Source organism: Cyprinus carpio, chromosome A16 (assembly GCF_018340385.1).
Source record: "Cyprinus carpio isolate SPL01 chromosome A16, ASM1834038v1, whole genome shotgun sequence".
NCBI classification, from domain to species: domain Eukaryota; kingdom Metazoa; phylum Chordata; class Actinopteri; order Cypriniformes; family Cyprinidae; genus Cyprinus; species Cyprinus carpio.
In genome coordinates this window covers 9,664,454-9,685,755 of record NC_056587.1, presented here as the reverse complement: position 1 = coordinate 9,685,755, position 21,302 = coordinate 9,664,454, and the positions used below count along the sequence as shown (strand labels likewise).

Sequence of the window (21,302 nt, the reverse complement as noted above, 5' to 3'; positions counted from 1 at the left end):
AATAATAACAGTGAATTCATTCAATAGTTTAAATTAATCAAAACATTATTTGGGTGGATGTGTTAATTAGCAAAAATCATCTTCTGTTTTTTTTATTTTGTAATTCGCAAAGGACGTTTAAAATAGACAGTGTTTAAAAATACACGTCTAAATGTAGGTACACTGCTATGAATTAAATAAATATTTTAAGATGTACATTTATTTAGAGTAAAGGCTTTTCATTTTGTAATATTTTTGTCTTGACACCTACATCAGCTGAGAGAACACTCAAATTTCACATTTATTTCAAAATATCACTCCAAAATCACACGTGTCAGCTACATGCCTTATTCAGTACATAAAATGACTGTACAGTACATCATAGGTTTTATCACCTAGTAATATGAACAAAATAATTAGAAATAAAAAAAAAAGAATACAGAAATACACTGCTATTACAGAATAACTAATGAAACATCAGGAGAATATCCATCACAGTGTCAATAGATATTTAATTTATATATAGAAGTTAAGTTAAATATACAAATATTACTGAAAAGACACAAGCCTGTGTAAACAACATTTATGTATATTTACAGAAAGCTTATAAAAGACTGAATAACAACTGATTGCAGTGTCAGTCAACACATTTACTTTCATACAGTTTCATACAGTTTAGCAAATAAATATCGGCATACCCATTAAAACCTTCAGTAGCAGTCATGTTCAGTAGCAATTAAAGCAGTATCAAATATCATTGCCACCTCAAGGCACACAGGTTTAGAAAAATCCACGATAAAGGATAATGTTTCAGTGTGCTTGGCAGCTCCTGCTGAAGACCTGAGCATAGGTCAGTTTAAAGCATATATTACGCTTCCAGTGTACAATCATAAGTCAGGCCTGTTAAGGCGAGTTGACAATCTGCAGCTCTCCAAAACTGTGGGTCTGACCTCCTGCCCACTATTTCACATCTTTTAACTAATCACTTCAGGCTCAATCTCTGTATCTTCCTCAGCCTCCGAGCTCTCAGTGACTGTCATACTGTTATGGTCACCTATAATAACATACTCTATGTTGGATCTCTCCATGTGAATGCTGTTGCCACTTATTGTCTCCTGCACTGGGATCAGCTGATCATGGCTCTGACTGTCCGCCATTTCATTCACTGTTGAGGAAGAAGAAATAAAGTGGTGTTTTTTATTCATCTATTCAATCATTCTTATAATACTCTGTTCAGGGTTTCTGTAGGTTTTATAAAGGTACATTTAAAGATTTTAAGCCATAATTAATAAATTATGACTTGAATACCTCTGTCCCAACCACTAAAATATAAAAATAACTTTTACTGTACTTTCTGATCACACTGTAAAAAAATTATTTTTGTCTTGTTTTTCACAGCAAATGTCTAAAGATTGAGTCTAAAGACTTAAGAAGCAAAATCACATAAAACAGAAAGTTTTGCTTTCCTGAGAAACTGATCAAAATCAAGTGGGTTTTGATTAAAATAAATATCTGCCAATGGGTTCAGAAAAATTCCCAATTGACATGTTTTTTTTTTTTTTTTTTTTTTTTTGCAGTGCTTGCAACCTTTAAGACTTTCTGCTCCAATTCAAGACCTCTTCTCTGGTCTTGTTTTTTGGAAGGTGTGAATTAAGACTTTATAACACCTTTTTAAGACCCGCAGAAACTCTTCTGTTCTTTTAAGTCTAAAATCAAACTTAGCTTAATTTATGTGAGGAACAATAAAATAACTATATTATATAATAATTAATTACAAAATAACAGTATTAAATAGTTATATAGGTTATGCTTCCATTTTTATCACTTTATATAAATGTATAAAAATACAATAAAATGTTCATGCATAAAGATATAACCTCTATAACCCTAAAAGAAATTGACCTATATTTCCTGCTGCACAGCACTTACCATTGTTTGCATCATTCTGAGTGAGCAAATAATGCTGGTCACAGGTAATGCATTGGCTATTGTTGTTCCCAATAATACAGTTGGTCAGGGAAGAGTTTTGTATGTTTATAATACAAGGTGTAAATTGCAATTTTTCTGAAAAGAGAAGACAAAAAACAAAAGACATCAATATGAGCAACCACACAACACATTGGATTAAAGAGATGTGGGACAGCAAAACAAGGCTCTTAGTCATGCATACTTTTGAGAAGTAAAGTATGTGGTTTTCCATAGCAATACCTGTAATACTAAATGGGTGAGGTAATCTTGCAAACAATAATGAGACAACAAAAGGAAGTAAGGTGGAATATTAACCACTGAACAGGAATCGCTAAATAATTTCTCTAGCTTGATACTTCCTTAATAATAATAAATAGTCTATGACAAGGTATGTCACCAGTAAGGCAAAATATGTTAAAATATCTACCTGAAAAAGGAATTTCCTCTTCATGTTGATGGTCCTCTTGCTTAAATTGTGCTGAATGACAGCAAATGCATAAAAAAAGAAGAAACAAAAAAAGAAAGAAAAATAAGTAATGAATAAACAATTCAGACAGTAGCAAAGATCTGTTTCAAAAGTGTGTTCATTTTTGATAGATTGTCCAACCTGGAAATCCTGTAACATTCTCATACAACACCGGGTCACAAATCCCAAGGCATGTGAGGAACGAACTGCATGCATTTTGGCCTTTTTTAATGACAATCTGTATCAGCCTGGAGGCTTTCTGCATGTCCGTGGGCTGGGATGTGATAAACTGTGCTTCATACGCCGTGATTGTGCGGGATCGGGACAAACAGTTGGACATCCTTTGAACCAAATGCCCAGTCATACACTTACTTAGGAAGCCCAAATAGCACTTTAGCTGCTTATCTATTGGGAAAAAGAACAAGAGAGAGTTGTAAAGTGAAAAGAAATAATAGAATACACCCAATAAATGCATAAAAAGTTGTACTTAGGATAAAGTGTGACGAACAAGTTTAATACTCAATTGCCTTGATCTTAATATATTAAACTTTCAGAAACTGTTCATAAAAGAAAGTTGCTGTGTTTTTGTAGTAGCCTATTTAAATTACAGAAAACACATCTGATAAAAACTTAAAACCACCAGCCATTTTATCTAACAGTATCATGATCTGTGCTCAAAAATCTAGAATTATCAATCAAATCATTTCTTAAGCATTTACATTTGGGAAGGTTGTGGCAATAAAAAAAAATAAAAAAAAAAAAAATGAAAATTTTTGAAAGTAACATTTTTAATCCGTCCTCTAGTACTACTATATTGTACCAATAACTGTTTTGCATCGTTCAGCCTATATTTGCTTTACTACTGAATACGGCATACAGTTGATTGACAGCTATAATGATTTTTTTGCGCTTCCTTGTTGTCACAATCTTTTAGGCTACTACTTTCCCAAAACAAAAAACCAACATACTTCACATGAGGAGATATAGCCTAGGCTACGAGTTCGAAACTTACCGGAGGATTTAACAACCGTGCTGTCCATCTATGAGTAATCACAAATAATACCAATAATGCCACAAAGTAAAGTGGTTCGAATCGGATGGCATCTGAAAACGAAACTCTACTGCCATTAATATACGTGGGAGTAAATGCGCATGCGCGATAAGAATGTAAATTCCAGACATGAATTCCCCTTTCGTGCATTTTGTCATTCTGGTTAACCGCAGCCTTTAATGTCATATGAACAACAACAACAGCAAACTTTTAAAGTCTTAAATATGTGCTTAATATTCAATAATCCCAATTTAGTGGCATTCTAACACTTTGATGTATCAGTCAAATGAACAGAAAAAGGGAGTAGGCTAATTGATCTAGTTTATTGTGCGCCTAATTTAAATGAACAACACATTATTTATTAACCATAAAGTCACTTTTGCACGTTTGTATCGCAACACTGATGTAGCTACATCAAGTAGCCTAGTCTACAAGCAGTAGCACAAATCTTGATCTCTATTGGTAGTTGCTGGTTTAACAGGGAGGTTCCGACGCACTTGATTAGATGAGGTGCATCTCGGAGCCGGTGTACTGGGAGCAGAGCGTGAAAACACGAGTGTATGAGATCTATTACAGTTATGCGTAACGACTGTTACTACTCATCACAACTGTGTCACTAACAAAACTCATAAATGTAGTTACATATTAATTAAGTTTTTTACGGAAACCTAATGACATTGTGTTTTTTTTCCCCTGAATGTCAGTAAATTTCAAAAGTTGAATAAAATGTGGTTTATTTCCATATTTTATGATTCATTCATTCATTCATATTGATAAACAGCCTAAGCTGGTTTGATGTTTTTTCACCCTGGTCAGGCTGGCCTGTTTTAGAAAGGATTTTTTAGCTACCCAGCTAAACAAACCAACAAGACCACCTCAAACGAGCTGAGACCTTAAACCAACTAAAACCACCAAACAAACTCAATCTGTTATTTTTTTTCCAGCATGATTAATCACAAATTCAAAACAGAATTGTGCAAACCGTATATTTCCTAGTTTCTTTTTTGCTGTTTAGTTGTCATTAGTTTCACTCAGAAATGATTCATTATGTGGAAATCAGTAATTTCAAACAAACCTTTTTTAAGGTCCCAGCGTCTCTTGTTATGGACGTGATGCTCGTTGTTGATAATGATGAACTACACTGGCCAACAAATTCTTCCTGCTTGCATTTAAGCTAAAATTCCGTTGAATATGGTTTGCCTATGAGGTCAGTGTTGAGTACAGTGATGTTCCTCATAAACCACTGAAATCTATTGTCACGAGTTTTTGTTTGTATTCACGCAGCTACCCTTGGGAGACAGTGATCAAAGCATCTATGAGGAAGTATCTAATCCAATGAACCCTAGTGTTGTTGGAGTGGACGTTCTTGATAGGAACTTGGATCACAGTCATCGGCTCCTCAGCACAGAGTGGGGGCTTCCAGGGGTTGTCAGAGCGGTTAGAAGATATGCTTCACACTGCTAAAAAATATTGTCTTCATGTCTATTGAAATATTTAGTCTTCATATTTATTTATACGTTTGACATCTTATTTACATTTACAGCTTTTACATCTTACATATCATATGTATTTTGCATCTAAAGCACATAATTAACAATCCGATTAACAATCCGAAGCGATATTTAATAGTTTTAGCAATATGGAAGTGTATATAACACTCTAACAGTATGTAACAGAGGTTCGCAATGTTTTTGACTCCAAGGCCATCTTTTGTCCACAACAGTATTCAAAGGCCCCATGATTTTTCCAGTTGTTCATGGTTTACTGAATAAAGATTAAGGATAAGGATTTTTAAACAATATTTTTAACTCATAATTTCTACCTGATAAATATTAGAGCTTAGCATAACTAGAAATCAAACTTATAATATTACTGTAGACTACCTCATATATCCAGGTTTTTCAAGACTATTGGAAGCTTGGTTCTTCAAAAAACTGTCACTTAGGCAGTGAATTAAAATAAGAAATATATTTGATTTTTATTTGTTTTGGGTCACTTGAAATAATTATTCATCATATTGAGGCTCTCTTGGAAGTTTGCTGGGGCCTTCTAATTGAGAATATCTGGCTTATAAGAATTTTAGGGACAAACTGAACCATCATGTATGTTAAAGAACATTCTATTGTGGACCCAAAAGAAAAAAAAATGGAGCTTTGAGTGTTTGTTTACCATTTGACAGCTATTAATTATTGAAAGCTATTCTAATCAGATTATTTTGTTGATAGAAAGTGGTTTTATCGATATGACATGAATTCTTATCTTCATTTTATGCTGTACTAAAGAAATTCCTTTTCTCCTTGAGATAACCCTAACTAATTTAATATCAGTTGATGCAAGGCTCGTCTACAGGCCTCATCCAGAAAATCCAGAGGTGAAAGTAAATCCAGTTGTAATCGTATTTTACGCAATTGTCATCTTATTGTAATATCTGCATGTATATCTATGCACATACAGGCAAGCCTTAAAAATATAAAGTAATATTATAATAAGTTAAATCAAATATCAAACTGGTAATACCAGTTTCTTAAAATGATGTTTGCTTTACTTTTGCAGCACTGTATTAACCCAAGAGGCAATCATCACGGTGAAGGGGGTCAGTCTGAGCAGCTACCTTGAGGGGCTGATGGCTCTAACCATGTCAGCCGATGCAAGAAAGGTAAATCATTCTGTAGAATGTAATGAAAAATATGAATTTGACCAGATATCCTTGGAATATCCCACTTAACATCATGTCATCGTGTCACCATGTCACGTGTTCATTACAAATCCTTGATGAAAGTTTGCTATTTTCTGAATAAATGGGAACTAAGTAGTTCCTATTTTCTTGCTGACGCAATCAGAGAAGGACCAAAAATAAGCAACTTAAAAGCACTGATAATGTGGTTTTGTCCCTATCTAGGAAACCCTGTTGTTTTTGTGGATGTTTTTTTGCTTGCTTTTGTTTCTATGAACAATAAGTAGTTTCATTAATAGTTTTGTCTTTTAGCGATTCTAAAAATCTATTATTTTATATAGCATATATGAAACATTATACAAGCCTCTAAATAAAGTATGAAGCTCTAAAGGTTTTTTTTTTTTTGTCATAGGGATCTAAAACTCTGAAAGGGAAAATGTCCCTTTGTGTGACGTGTGTTGAACAGGAAATGTTTCATCTAGCACCTGTTGTTGGGTGGTGCAAAACAGAAATGACATGTAGGTTATTTAATAATATACATTTTTACAAAATAAATATTTTATATTTTATTCTGTATACAAATATACATCAATATATAAACATATATAATATAATTGTTTGTCTGTTTCATACAGAGACATAGACAAGGCATGAAGTTTTTATAATTTGTTGTTGTATTTTGTGTTTTCTGTGGCGGGATTTGATTATTGCTGATATGTTTTTTTTTTCAGTTTGTCTTTGCATTTCTCAGCTGGTCCTAGTTGTCATCAATCACTTGGTTGCTCTGATGGCTGCTGGAGGGAGAGCTTGTGGATAAAGCTGGAGACTTCCATCTGAAGTGGTGCCCTTTGGCCTCTGCTGTGCTGGAGACTTCTTTGCCCTGCCCCAGACCGTAGTGTGTGTTGATTGTCTGTTGCGTTGTTGTTGGGGTATACAATTTGAAACTCTGTAGAGACTCCTAAGGTGACAAGCATGAATGTTTATTTTTGGAATAATGCCATTTCTTTTATTGTCCATGTTTTCACCTGTTTTTGGTTAGATAAGGTAAGACTGTTGTTTATTTTGAATTTTTATTTTGAGAGATTAGAAAGTTCTGTGTAAGTTTAGATCTGTTATGTTTGTTTTTTGGCAGTTTTTCTGTGTGAGCATAGTTTTTCATAAATAAAAATCTTCTAGACTGTGCTGAAAGTCTGTGTGATTTTCCTGAGTGCTTGGGACAGAGAAAAGAATCTCCACATTGTCTTCTCTACTTGTTCAAAAATTTCCTTGTTTCTTGCTGCATCCCTGACCCTAGGACAAGGGGAGGCATGTAACAATGTTCATTTACTTTAAATATGTGTTTCTTTTGTGATTTCAGAGCCCATGAATGAGGAGCACATGATCAGCAGCAGCAGCAGCACCAGCTCTGAAACCACATCTGGCCTGCCTGACTTTGCCCTGTCTCACTTTGTGTTGATGTTTGTACTCGAAGGTAGTCAAATTAGTGCTCATTTATGCACTGTTGATTTTAAAACCTCATAAAATTGCACTATTACAGAAAAAAACTTATAGTTTTGAATGTCGCTACAAAATATGCACTGCACTGACTACCTCCTATTTTAGAGTTCTTTTAATCAGGGATCCTGGTATCAATGGGATGGTGATTTGGAATTAAGCTCCTTAAAGTTCAGAATATATAGAAATGGAATTAATTTTTTTGGTGTGTTCTTAATTTTTTTTAAAATCATGATCAAGGGGAATATGAGGTAATTTTGTTTTTGGCTTCTTAAAGTTTGCATGAGTAGTCATAAAGTGTAATTAACAGATAAAATATAGCTAAAACTTGTAGGATAGATATACTATAACTTATCAAAAGTCATTTTGTAGTGTTTACTTAAAAAAAAGTCCTATATTTCAAATAAGTTTATGTTACTGTATGTGAGGCTTTTATTTTATTTAGTAGAATGCTTATTTATGGTTATTTATATGAAAAATAACAACTTATTTTATTTTATTCTTATAATATTACTGTAGTTCAGAATGAAAAGCATGTTTGCTTTATTTTATAGAAAGAAAATGTTACAATGCATATCTTTGTTAAATTATTAACTGTCTGTTTTCTTTAACAGTTCACTGTATCAACTTCAACAAAACTTATGTAACTTACATTTGTAAATTATTTGATATTTACAAACATTGCTTGTCAAAGTATATAAACAAATAGATGTTAAGGTCGATGGAGCCCCCTACTGGCGAGACAGTTAAAAAGAAAAACTGTTTAAAAAAATAAATATGAAATTGCTCTAGAAAAGCTCAAATGAGCAGCCAGACAAAATTTTGTTTTAGCATTTTTTATTATTATTATTTTACTACTTGACTTAAAGACTGCCTTATTATTGTGTATTTGTAACCTATTTAATTGTTTCCTTATTTGTATTTTTTTAATTAAGTATAAGGAAATGGTGATCGATCACAGCTATAAGTTAAGCTATTATTTTCACTAGTCATAGAGCTACAGGATTTAAAACTATTCCTTCTACACACCCCCTGTGCATTAGATTTCTGTATACTGCAGTATTTTCTTCCGCTATTATCCATGTCCCACCTGACCTGCCATTTCTTTATAATTTCTTTTTTGGTCATTGCCTTAACCTCTCCTTGACCAAAGAAAATATTTATAATATAACTCTTCCTGGTTGATTTTTTGCTATTTTGTCTGCTTTCTCATTACCTTTTACATTTACATGAGCAGGTACCCAGCAGAATCTCACATCGATCTGGAGTCTCCGCAATCTGAACAAACTTTGATGTATTTCTAATATTAAATCTTCTCTGTTAGATTTCATATTTTGGATAATATAAAGAGCTGCTACATCAGGTTTTACTTCCTATACTCACTGTAAACCTACAATAATCGCCATCATCTCTGCCGTGTATACTGATAAGTGATCAAATCATTTTTCCCAATACTTACACTGAATGTTGGTGGTTTATAACTTTCTTACATTTTGATTCTATCTTATCTATATGTAATTTCCAAGTACCTTTTTGATCCAACCACATACCCAGATATTTAAAATGATCTAGTGTTTCCATATTATGACCATATAACTTCAAGGTTTGTTTATCTGACCCTTTCTTCCTAGTAAATATCATATTACAAAATTTACTTGGAGAAAGTTTAAAACCCCAATTATACGACCATTGTTCTACTTTCTTTATCGCATCCTTGATTTTATTGTTACACTTCTAGGATCTCGTTCTCTTGCCCAGATGGTCCCATCATCTGCATATAGAGCTGACCCAATCCTTCTGTCTAAATGCATAAAAATATCAATAGTCATAACATTAAATAAAATTGGACTTATAACACTTTAAATTCCTCAGACATTTCACATCCCACTTTAACTCTAAATCTTCTTTCAGACAAAAAATCTAAAACAAAAGTTATAAAACCTACCTTTTACTACTATCTTATTTAATTTAATTAATGACCCTTCCCTCCACATGGAATCGTATGCCTTTTCAATTTTAAATAATACAATATTCATTATTTGTTTCATTTTAAAAGTTTTCTCTATCTCATTACTTACTTTCACAAAGGCATCTATTGTAGAGCGTCCTTTTCTAAAAAAAACACTTTGGTATGGTGCAGTTATTCTTTTGTGTTCAAGAAAATAATTAAGTCTTCTAATTAATATCTTCTCCATCCATCCATTTACATAAGTGAGGTGTTAAAGCAATCGATCTATAGTTGTTGGCACTGTTACCATTCTTTCCAGGTTTATTAAATGGCAGTATGTTAATGCACTTTTTCAATTTTTGGGCATTTACCCTTCTTCCATATCTTATTAAATAGGTTTAGTATTATCTCTAATATTTTGTCAGGCAGTTTCTGGAACATGACATAGCTCAACTGATCATCTCCTGTAGCAGTATTCCTGATTTCATTTAATACTACCAATAGTTCATTCATATTCATTTCTGCTTCCATTGTCATACTTTAAAAAAAAAACATATCCCTATTTTCATTTAAAACCTTTTCTTTGCATTCTCTATGGGTGTCATTTAAATGGTTACCACTATGCACACAAGCACGTTTAGGCTAGCATATTTGCCTTTTCCTTATCTGTTATTGTCATTGTTCCATGGTATTAAATGTTCTTTTAATGTGAGCCCAAAGCCTGTTTTTTCACCTGTGTGGAATTTATTCTTCTTGTAATGCTAGTTTTTCTGTGATATGTATTTATTTGAATGGTTATGCACATGGAGAGCTAAACATTGTATTCATGTATAAATATGCAGTGGATACAGATTCCAACAGTGAAGAGCCAGTATTGGTTAATTGTGCTGTTTACTGCTGCCAATGTTTTTTATAGCAAAATATGCAGCACATGACTTTACTGCATAAAAGTGTAAGAGTTGTTAATGATATTTATATGACTCATAGCACAATATTTCTTTGATATATTTTAATGTCAAAATAACATGTAACTCAACAATAAAACTAATCTATAAAAAAGGACACATTTTTAGTACAGTATTATTTAGTGATTGGTGTGACGCAGTCACAATTGAATTTAGTAACTTTAGGTAAATACCCAGTATCACAAGTACTTGTAGACCACATCTATAGTTTAACAAAAACCATAGTCACCACCAGATATATTATATTCATAATTTATCAATAATAATAATAATAATAATAATACATATATATCTTGAACACAAGACAGCAGTAAAAATCTTGCAAGGTAATGATAGATTGTGGGTTATTTCATCAACAAGTCCAGTGACTTTTTGTTCTTTATATATTCTCGTGTATAGATTTCTGTATTTCTTTGTCAGATATGTTCTTCCAATACCAAAGATAACATAGTAAGCAGAGTTGGAACAAGTTGGAAAAAAGAAAATCCAAAACATGCAACAGGTGATGAGTTATTATGAATTGTGATAAATTCACTACAGCATCTATATAAATATTTTATTTGGCAATTCTCTTATAGAACTAAATTAATATGATTCAGACGTTTTATTTAGAAATTAATGACATCTTTTAAATTTGCTTATGACCACTCAGAATAAGGCACCTTGGATTACTTATTTATTGTGTTTAGAAAAACAAGAATGTTTAAATCACAAACCACTGAAAATATCAAATGTATAAAAGTGAAAAAAAAAAAAGTAGTATTTAGAAAAGTATTGCACACCAGTGTTAAGGCCATTTTGGTAAACATTCCCATTTCATGCACTTGCTAAAGCACCAATATGCTATCTGTAATTCCTACAATAAATGTCTGTGTTGCCAAAAATCAAACCTATATTACATTCACAGAAGAAACTAGGGCATCCTGACAGCATAAGGGCAACTTTTCATGCATGTAGGATTCATTTAAACATCCTTGATGTAACTTTTTTTCTTGAGTAAACAAGATCCATGCTGAATAAATATAAATAAATCCTTTATAAATAAACCGAGCATATTTTCCCCCAACACAACTCTTTAGTTTCTCATCTTGCATATTTCTCAAGTACATTCAGTTTCCAAGCTTCTCCACAAAACATTATGACACCTGCTTCTAATGCAACCCCATTTTTTCCCTGTCTCAAGTCATCCAGGAATCCTTTGCACTATTGACACTATGTACATGGCAGCAATGCAGTGCCCCCTAGAACTTGAAAAGGTTGATAAAACCCTGTGGAGACACGGCCTTGCAGCAGCTCTCTGGGTTGTTGGCAGTGCAAGGATGATCAGTATCCTGAAGTGAACAGGGAAGAAAAAGAATCAGGACCATAAATTGGCTGATATATTTTCAAATAAAATGTGAAAAGCTAGAAATGAATTTAGTCTCACCTTCCAAAACAGGATGTGGCAATGTGTGCAGAACTGTAATGTGTCACTGTACTGCTCCTTATGAGGGTAGCACCGGCACAACTTAAAATACATCTTTTTCCATTCCAAATGTCCTTTTTCTGACATCATTAGGCGCTTGCGGATCTGTGAAGATCATAGCAAATTACTTTAGCCATATTTAGTGTATGCAAGGTATTTATGAACAGATTTAAGATGTAAACAGTCACATAAATAAGCAAGATTCATCTTCTCTGCCATCAAGTAAGACCTTAAGAGCCACAAACGTGTACCTGTCTGTCTGTGAAGTGATACTGGCAGAGTTTCTTCCACAACAGCCGATCTTCTGACAGCACACTTAGGTCGGGGCATACCTGACCCAGGCTGACCAGATCTCGTCCGTCTGAGAGACGGTGCATGATGTTCAGCTTTAAGCTAACTGGAAGATCAAGGAAGGTCATCCCTGTGTTTGTGGGCTGGACAAATGAACGAAGAAAAAGTGTTTCTGTTTACATTCACAATCTGAGCACAATATAAAGTATTTTCTGTATGCCATCAGACAGTGTTTTTTGTAGAATTAAGGGATAGTTCACCCCCCCCCCAAAAAAAAATAATCATTCACCAGTGTTGTTATTGTCAACTAAAACTGACAAATGCTGGTGAATGGTGTCCAAAGAAGTCAAGATTTCTACTTAAACTTAAGCTAATCAGAAAAAATAAAAATTTTAGTCTTTTTGCTTTTGTTTTTTTTTTTTTCATCCACTTTCATTTTTCAGAAAAGAGCTGCAAAAGCATACTGCTAAACTTCTCCTTTAGTGGAAGAAAGTCATAGATATTTGGAGTGACATGAGAGGGAATAAAAGACGCCAGAAATTTAACCTTTAACGAAATAAAGCAGTGAGTTTTACACTTACCCTGTTGATCTGAATGTTGTCAAGCTGCTGTTGCCACTGCAGTATGTTCTCCATGCGGTGCACCCAAATGTTGATGTTCCCCACAAGGACGGACTTGCCCATGTCCTGAACCAGACTGCACAACGATGCATATAGTGTCTGCAGCAGTTCTTTAATCGGTCGAACATTCTGCTGATCCTCAAGAACTGAAAAAGAGTGCAAATGTTTAGTTAGTAACTACCAGTTCAAGGATGCACAACAACAGTACAACAGTGCTGACAGGATCTGGTGTGTGTCACAGGATACTTTAAGTTCATGTCTGATGCTTTCATAACACACATATCAAAACAGAACACCTTTCCGTTATGATTAAGACACATCATAAACAGAGGAATAAGAGGAGTGACAGGTAAATGAATAAAGAGGTTTGGGTATGACACGGCCTACAAGTAAGCAGTTTAGTTTCATATAACAACCTGCACCTTTGTTTAGCTGAGACGACTTTTGGTTTACAATACAGCTGAGGTTCCTGTTTGCTCTCTGAGGCTTGTTGCTCTTTCCAGTGCAGGCAATTATGAAATTTCCATTCAGCTATGAGCTACTGGTGAAGCCCACCAAACTAGTTTTGTTGCAAGAGATTGCAGACAACAGAATAAACAGCTATTCTGTTGTGACAGATGTTTGCCTAATTTTTATATCTTATTAACCACAAGAGAATTTCAGGAACACTTACCTTTTTGCACAACCCTTTCCAGAATGTTCATGTAGTTTTTCTGTGCCACTCCGCTCAGCGAAGGAAGTTGGGACTTGGCGATCAGTTCCAGCAGCTGAAATGTTAGACAAACATTTTTTTAGAGACTGTGTGTTCCAGCATTACTTCCAGACTGTTATATTCCACTCTCTTTAGCCTTGGCAAAAACAAAAGGCTCAGAAATGGGATGCTCTCTCCCCTTACAAATGCATGTTGGTTTTATGTCTGTGTCAGCAGTGTTGTTATTTAGACAACAAACCGTTCCTTCAGATGTTTCAAATGGACTGTAAAACAAAGTGCTAATTTTACTGTAATTCTGTTTGTGTATATGCATGCAATCAGTCTGACAAGAATAGATTCCCAACACCAAGTTCATTTTCAAAAGGAAGGACAGCCAAGAGCAGATAGTGAGAGCCGTGTCGTGTTGGGTGGCATTACTGGCATGTAATATCAGCACAATCCACATCATGGAGCAACACTGACCTACACTCGACCCAGCAACATGTGACCATTGTCATTCTCCCCCTCCCCTAAAGCAAGCCCCTGATGACAGCCGCTCCAAGTGCCTTTTTGTGGAAAATAATTGGGTTGGTATGATTTTTTTTAGGTTTCTGAAAGACGCTTACCAAGGCTGCATTTATTTGAACCAAAAAAAAAAAAAAAAAAAAAAAAAAAAAAGTTTCTTTTCTGTGTTTTCAAATGTAATATATTTAAAACATTTTAAAAATGATTCCTGTGATGGCACAGCTCATTTTCAGGAGCCATTATTAGCTTTTTTTTTTTTTGCTCGAGAAACATTTCTTATTTTTTTTTTTGTGTAAATCAGATTTTGTTTTTGACAGATAGAAAGTTCAAAAGTATTTATTTAAAACAGAAATCTTTTGTAACATTATAAGATGTTTTTCTGTCACTTTTGATCAATTTAATTGCTGAATAAAGTATTACGAAAGTACTTAAAAAAAACCTTACAGACTCTGAACTTTTGAAAATAAAAAAAGGATGTAAATTTACTACCTTGATGCATATTTTATTTGGCTAGCCCTTTGGAATATTATGACAATTATTCATAATGGTGTCAGGTTTAGTTGCAAAGACATGCAAAAGCTATTTGTATTAAACAGTTATCATTATAAAAGGTAAATTCACTCAACTAAAGGACAGTGATATGACGTACTATGATATTACGAGGTATAGGGCTGCCCTCGACTAAAGATTTTTCTGGTCGAATCGCACGTTTATTAATAAACTATTTAAATCATGCTAATGAGCCTTTAATTGCCTACACAGCCTAATAAGTGCTCAAGCGCACGCATAAAGCTTGCTACAGCACACTGGCAGAAGTAATGATGATGAATGTGTCAGGGAAAAACAGTAAGATTAAAACGTTGTTTTCCTGTGTTTTTGGCTTAAGAGATGAATTCAGCGACACTGACTTGTCATCTCCACAGTAGTGGATGCACCTCAGTGCAAGTTTGATATGGATACATAATCTGAGACTTTTTTAAGATATGAATTGCTTTATTTGAAAGTAGACATTTCAGTCTCTATAGATATAATTTTCATGTCTGTAAGGGAAGCAAACATTGAGTTTCGCACTCAAGTTCACAGAGGCAGAGACGGCAGAAAGCGCATCCTGTTTGCTTTCATTATTTTACAAAAGCGCACAGTTTTGTTGTTATAGTGAGTGCACACAAATAAACGTAGAGGCTTTACAGATTCAAAAGATGTATTACTCTTATCTGTATGACCAAAATGACAGTATTTTAAGAGCAAGTGACTGCACTGGCGCCTCCATCTGTCCTGCTGTGAGCGCGCTAATGTTCAGCTTTCACACTTCGCACAGACACTTGAATAGCGCACATTTTTCTAGGTTAACATTAGATTGAGTGGCCATGTAAAGTTGCTACTACTTACATATTTTAGATGATAAGCCATATATTTGAGGTCGTTGAATGACTGGCGAGCATTTGAATGTACTGTACTGTATTACCACAACATCCTGCCGTTAACGATCTGATCGTCACGGACTGCGTGACCTCACCACTTCATGTGGATTTTTTTTTCTGTGACTAAACAACTAATAAAATTTTGGTCAGCCAAGCCTCTTCTCGTCGCCTTAAGTTTAGTCTACTATTAGGGGGCAGCCCTAATGAGGTATTAGTGGTCTTTGTTTTTCATAAGTTATCTCAAAGTTCTGTTTTTCCCTCCCTACTAAACCTGATCACTGTAACTGAGCTCTAACACAACACCAGCGCAAGGCCAGACAAGTAAGAGACAAATTGCAAGATAAACCTGACACTACTGTGTCTCAACAGCACCTGGAAACTTCTAGGAAAATAAATGATGCACATATGATGCATTGAAGTGAATTTTAATGACCTTAGCCAAAAAGTTCAAGTAAACAACTTGATCCTGATTCTGTGTTTACATGTCATCTGAAGTCATCACAAGGATTCATGACCCAATTCGCCCACACCTTAAGCCCATCATAGCTGACTCTATATCACAGTGGAGTCAAATGATCAGATCAGAATTCAGGGTCACAAAGCAGACAGATAGAGTGAAGGGCCCGTGAGGTGGGGAGGTGGGGTTCATGGGCACCTAAGTCACTTGACTTTCCGTTCTGGTTTCATAAGCTTTCTCAACCTCAGCTGTCTGTTGGGACACTGTGTGACAGTGACCTCAACATTACACCGACCTGTGTTTATCTGCTCTTAGCCAGTGACCTTTGCTTTCATTAATGGAACAAGTAAATCTAGAAGAACATCCTCTCATTAGTGACCAGAGCAGTAATGGCCACTTGAGTTTAAGAGACTTTAGCTACACAAAGAGGTAAAATAAAAACACAGACACGTATACAAAAGCACTAACATAGTCCCTGTGCACTTGCCATGAAACTGCCCCAGAGGCCTTCTTGTCTGGTGTGCGATGATAAGAATAAAGGCTGATACCCAGAGCCCAAGACTTAAGTTAACTCTTTCTTCTTCAGAAACTGGGCCTGGCTATTGTCACTGTGTGCTTTGCCACAAATAGATGGGCGGAAACTCACCCTTACGACATAATTGAATCGCCTGGTGTCTTTGATGGCACTGCAGAAGTCCAAGCGATTAAACGCTTCACCCAGAGTACAATATCCATGACGCTGTGTGAAATGATCAAAGAGGAGTTAGCCAACTACTTATTCACACTCTGTCGTACTGCAGGAGATAACAGGCCTTACCTCCTTGGTGCTCCCTTTGTGGACATAAATCCATTTGTCTTTGTGAAAATCTGCAATGAAGAAATAAGTTGATGTTTTTGCAGTTACAGCAGTTTGAATTTCACAGAGAAACAGTGACGATACTCACAAGGAATCTTTGTGTTGTTGTTCAGAAAGTCCTTCTTTCGCTTCTTTGCAGCCACATCATAATTAATGCCTAGGATCAAATTCTCCTTGTCATGCTCCCCTTTGCAGTAACTGAAAGCACAGTGAAGTAGTTTATTATTGCTTTGTGTAGGATATATCTCCATATTTTAGCAACCTTTTTGATAGGTAATTGTACAAAATACAGCCACTATCAAAATACAAACACGCAGCCTGCTAACAGGCCCTTAACCAATTTCTCATCTGTACCTACAGCAACAGTTCTAGAAACAGTAAATAGTTCCAGCATATGACCTGTCCCACTGTCAATGTATTAATAGCAAGCTGATTAACAGATGATGAGTAAACACAAAGGCATTTTATGTTTACCACAGCTATTTACTGCAGTCCTGAGAGTGCTGCATCTCCATCAATAATGCAATTCGTTTTTTTTTTTTGTACATATATTATATAATAAATACACACACACACACAATAATGTATATATACTTACACAGACGCATATTTTAATATAGAAATCTAAAAATATTAATATACAAATACGTATACCACAAACTAAAAAAAATTATTAACAACAATAATAATAATCTTCAGCCATGAAACAACATTCTGACTGTAACGTGAATCTGCTGTCAGTATGTTTAAACGCTTTTGTTTATCAAATTGACGCAGATCTTGCGTCTGCAGCAAACTACGCCATTTGTTTGATGTGAGTGGTGGACAACGGAAAGATTTCAGATCAAAACAATTCAAATGCATATGCTGAATCATTAAACACTTACCTCTTCCGCTCTGAAACACTGTTATTCGTATCGTTCTCAGCTTTCGTCGTTTTTTTCCAGCCGTCCTCGGTTTTCACCCAGCTTTGACCAGGAGACCGCCAGTCTTGTCCAAGAAACGGCATTGTCAAGATGCGAAAACCAGTGACAACGAAAGAAAACTTGATAGTGTTAAACTTGAGAAGCTGTTAAAGTGATTTTCTCGCGCGTTGACTGCTATATTATATCACGTTGTGAACGCGTTTCTGATGATAAAAGTGCGCAGCTGTATTTATATTGTCAGGAGGAGAATCCGGAAATGTTCATGGTCCCGCCCCCTTTGGACGACGGTCACCAACACGTGGCTTTGTTTATCATTTTCCTCAATATTGCAAAACCTCACTAGAAACATAATCACACGTAGAGTTCAGTACGCTGCTGGATCATGTGTCCTCATACACTTATGAAATATCATACACAGTAAAAGCAATTTAGGAACTGGTGTTGATCCTCTGTTGATTTCCCCTTATGACTAAGATCATAACATTAAATATAGTAGCTACCCATGCATAATTGTATAATTCATAAATTATAGAAAATCTGTGTGAAAGTTTTGGATCAAGAGGAAAAAAGAATTACTTGATGTGTGTGAATGACCTTTGTAATTTACTTGTAATCAGAATAAACAGATTATAATGACTGTAAAGAAGTGGGTCAAACAAAGGCTAGTTATCCATTATGTAAAAAAAAAGAGTGTATGTTTTTAGCTTATTAATTAACCTTTTAGTGACATGATCAGAGTCCAGTTGACCTACTGTTAACATAACACCATCAATTTCATAAAATGTAACTGGCAGGGAACAGCACTTCACGCCATGATAAGGAAATATAATCTTTTGAACTCGTTTTCTTCAATGCCTATTCACTTTTGTTTGGTAATGAGTTGCATACTGAGCAAGAAATGTGACCCCGCTGCCCTACATTATGATGTAATGAGAGCTGATGGAAATGAGAAACTCGCAGCTTCCTTTTATCTTTTAATCTTTTTAAGTCAGACATAAGAGTTTCTCTGTGTTGATTGTTTACTTTCAGACACTTTCATTCTTTTGAGCTGAAAATGGAGACCAGATTTTAGAAAGTGTATATTAACAGTGCTTTACACTTCCTTGATGCAAAAATTAACACTGCATTGTAATTACCATGCAGAGCCCACAGAGATGCATTTACATCAATAAGACAATGATACCTTGAATAAATAATGAGTCAGCACAATAAAATGTTTGCAAATGATGTAAAATAAAAATTTGCAGTTATGCATATACATGTTTTTATAATACAAAACTGCTTATATATATATATATATATATATATATATATATATATATATATATATATATATATATATATATATATATATATATATATTGCTTATATATATATATATATATATATATATATATATATATATATATATATATATATATATATATATATATAGAACCACACTTCACACAATGATAAGGAAATATTATATTTTGAAGTGGATTTCTTCTATAGAGAGAGAGAGAGAGATTTTGCATAATTAAGAGCATTTCTAGAATGTTTTTCCAGGCACAGTGTTTAAAGAAGACTCCAGAACTGGTCTCTCTCTACTGCCCCTTGCCAGTCTGGTATCAGGGATGCAAAAGGTCACAGAGCCCTCACTAAGAGGCAAATGAAACATGCATCAGCAGGAGCACATGACATGATGCGTACGCTCAAGTACAGAGTGTGACTGCATATAGTGACATTCATACAGAGAACCATGTTGCTTCACAGAACCAAATACCAATCCTCACTTTCCAAGAAGTAATCTATTTCCAGTAAGGCTGATATTTCACTTTAGAAATGTGTATTTAGAAATTAATATAAAAAAAATGTGCATTATAATTTCCATTTAAAAGTTTAGGGTCAGTAATATCAAAAGTAATATTACAAAAGGTTTATAATTTCAAACACATGCTGTTCTTTTGAACATTCTATACTTCAAAGAATCATGAAAAAATGTATCACGGTTCCAAAAAAAAAACATCAAGCAATACAGCTGTTTTCAACATTGATAATAATAAGATATGGTTCTTGAGAAACAAATTGCTAATTACATCTTAAAAATATTAAAATAGAAAACACAGGCACACACACACACAAACATGTAGTTTACATTTATTTATATATATTAAAATACCAATTAGTTTGTCATTTTATTCAAAAGGAGGAATAGTGGTCGCATAGAGTCTTGGTTTAATCTGATCTCCACATTAGAATTTAGGAAACATCAACAAGCACAACATTTAGGCAGATATCCAGTATAAATGATGTTACTGTAGTCTAAAATTTTTTAAAAGAGATGTTTGAAATGGTTTAGTAACCATTAATTTCATTAGCTGTTCATTCCAACGGTTTAACTGCACATCAGGAAGGCATTTGCTTCAGTTCCGAGCCAAATACATTCAACAACATGACATTTTTTGCTCTCCTAAAATATCTTTTTCCAAGCCATGCTCACAGTTTGTTTGGCTCTTAACTTAGGGGCAAGTGCTATGAGGGGATTTCCTAGACATGTAGATGGCTAGATGATAAGCATATTTCCATTTTATGATTTAAAGCTAAGAAAAGCTCAACATTTGTATGTGAAGAAGAGCAAAACAAGTAAATGTAATGCCAAGTTCATGTAACGATGTAGATGGAATTATCTAGAAGTGTTTTTGTTTTGTGTTCATGTCAGCGGACACACACACACTCACACATGCTCACTAACACAGCTGTTGCTGTTGCTCTTACACTGATTTCATCATTCCCTCAGGTTCACTCTGTGAAATGTTTCAATTTACATCCTGGACCAACAAATCTGCAATCTGGGCCAGCCACATGATTCTGGGGTTGTAAAGTTCACCCTTGTTTGTTTCCCAAAATAACATCAGATCACCTATAGCCTGGACTGGACCCCATCATTCCTGATCCAACAAGACATCACAACATGTTCAGATATGAACAAGTTTGGCTTAGTAAAGTACATGCAGTACCACAGATCTCACTTTGCTTTGAGTAATCATAACATGGAGATTATTGTTCACCTTTTTTATCATCCTTAAGTTTAATATCAAAGTTAAAAGAACATGGATAACTTGTGTAAGTGAAATGGGTATTGTGATTTTATACCACCACATAATTCACACTATCAGAAGAGAGAGTAGCAAGTCTCCTAATGGCTCATCAAAACCTCCTTTGTGACTAAGTTTCATGTCTGGGCATGCTGACACCTGTTATAGTGACAGGAAGACATGTAAGACTCAGTCACACATTTCTCTCACACATCTGCTGCCTTCTGTCTTCACACCTCCCGTGGCATGTCACATGATGAGTTTAATCTCTTGTGATATAGGATGATGTATAGGGCACATCAGAGCTATGTAACGGTTTATATGATTGCATTTCATTTCAAATTGAAGAAATATTACATTAAAAAGGATCAAATAAACAGTATAACAAATATGTTGTTATACAAAGATGTCAGTTATTGATGGGGAGA

The 21,302-nt window shown here is 34.6% G+C and overlaps 2 protein-coding genes and 1 pseudogene across 3 annotated transcripts; 1 reads left to right on the top strand and 2 right to left on the bottom strand.

Moving 5' to 3' along the window:
• Window positions 1-251: 251 nt before the first annotated feature.
• Window positions 252-4,691, bottom strand: LOC109104699. Of its 2 annotated transcripts, none has more exons than XM_019117987.2 (5): window positions 4,540-4,691; window positions 2,555-2,818; window positions 2,375-2,425; window positions 1,909-2,043; window positions 252-1,144 (listed from the first exon to the last, which is right to left on the bottom strand). In XM_019117987.2, the coding sequence occupies exons 2-5, from the start codon at window positions 2,775-2,777 to the stop codon at window positions 954-956; spliced, it is 600 nt and encodes a 199-aa protein (XP_018973532.1). In that variant the 5' UTR covers window positions 2,778-2,818; window positions 4,540-4,691; the 3' UTR covers window positions 252-953. The 2 variants fall into 2 exon arrangements, with proteins under 2 accessions (XP_018973532.1, XP_018973531.1); XM_019117986.2 differs by lacking the exon at window positions 4,540-4,691 and adding an exon at window positions 3,426-3,568.
• On the top strand, window positions 4,667-6,600 carry LOC109105264 (annotated as a pseudogene).
• A 3,974-nt stretch (window positions 6,601-10,574) lies between these two features.
• On the bottom strand, window positions 10,575-18,019 carry LOC109104694 (F-box only protein 32). Its single transcript, XM_042772508.1, has 9 exons — window positions 17,759-18,019; window positions 16,960-17,069; window positions 16,833-16,882; window positions 16,662-16,754; window positions 13,595-13,688; window positions 12,883-13,067; window positions 12,262-12,444; window positions 11,972-12,115; window positions 10,575-11,876 (listed from the first exon to the last, which is right to left on the bottom strand). The coding sequence occupies exons 1-9, from the start codon at window positions 17,878-17,880 to the stop codon at window positions 11,787-11,789; spliced, it is 1,071 nt and encodes a 356-aa protein (XP_042628442.1). The 5' UTR covers window positions 17,881-18,019; the 3' UTR covers window positions 10,575-11,786.
• Between the last annotated feature and the right edge of the window lie 3,283 nt (window positions 18,020-21,302).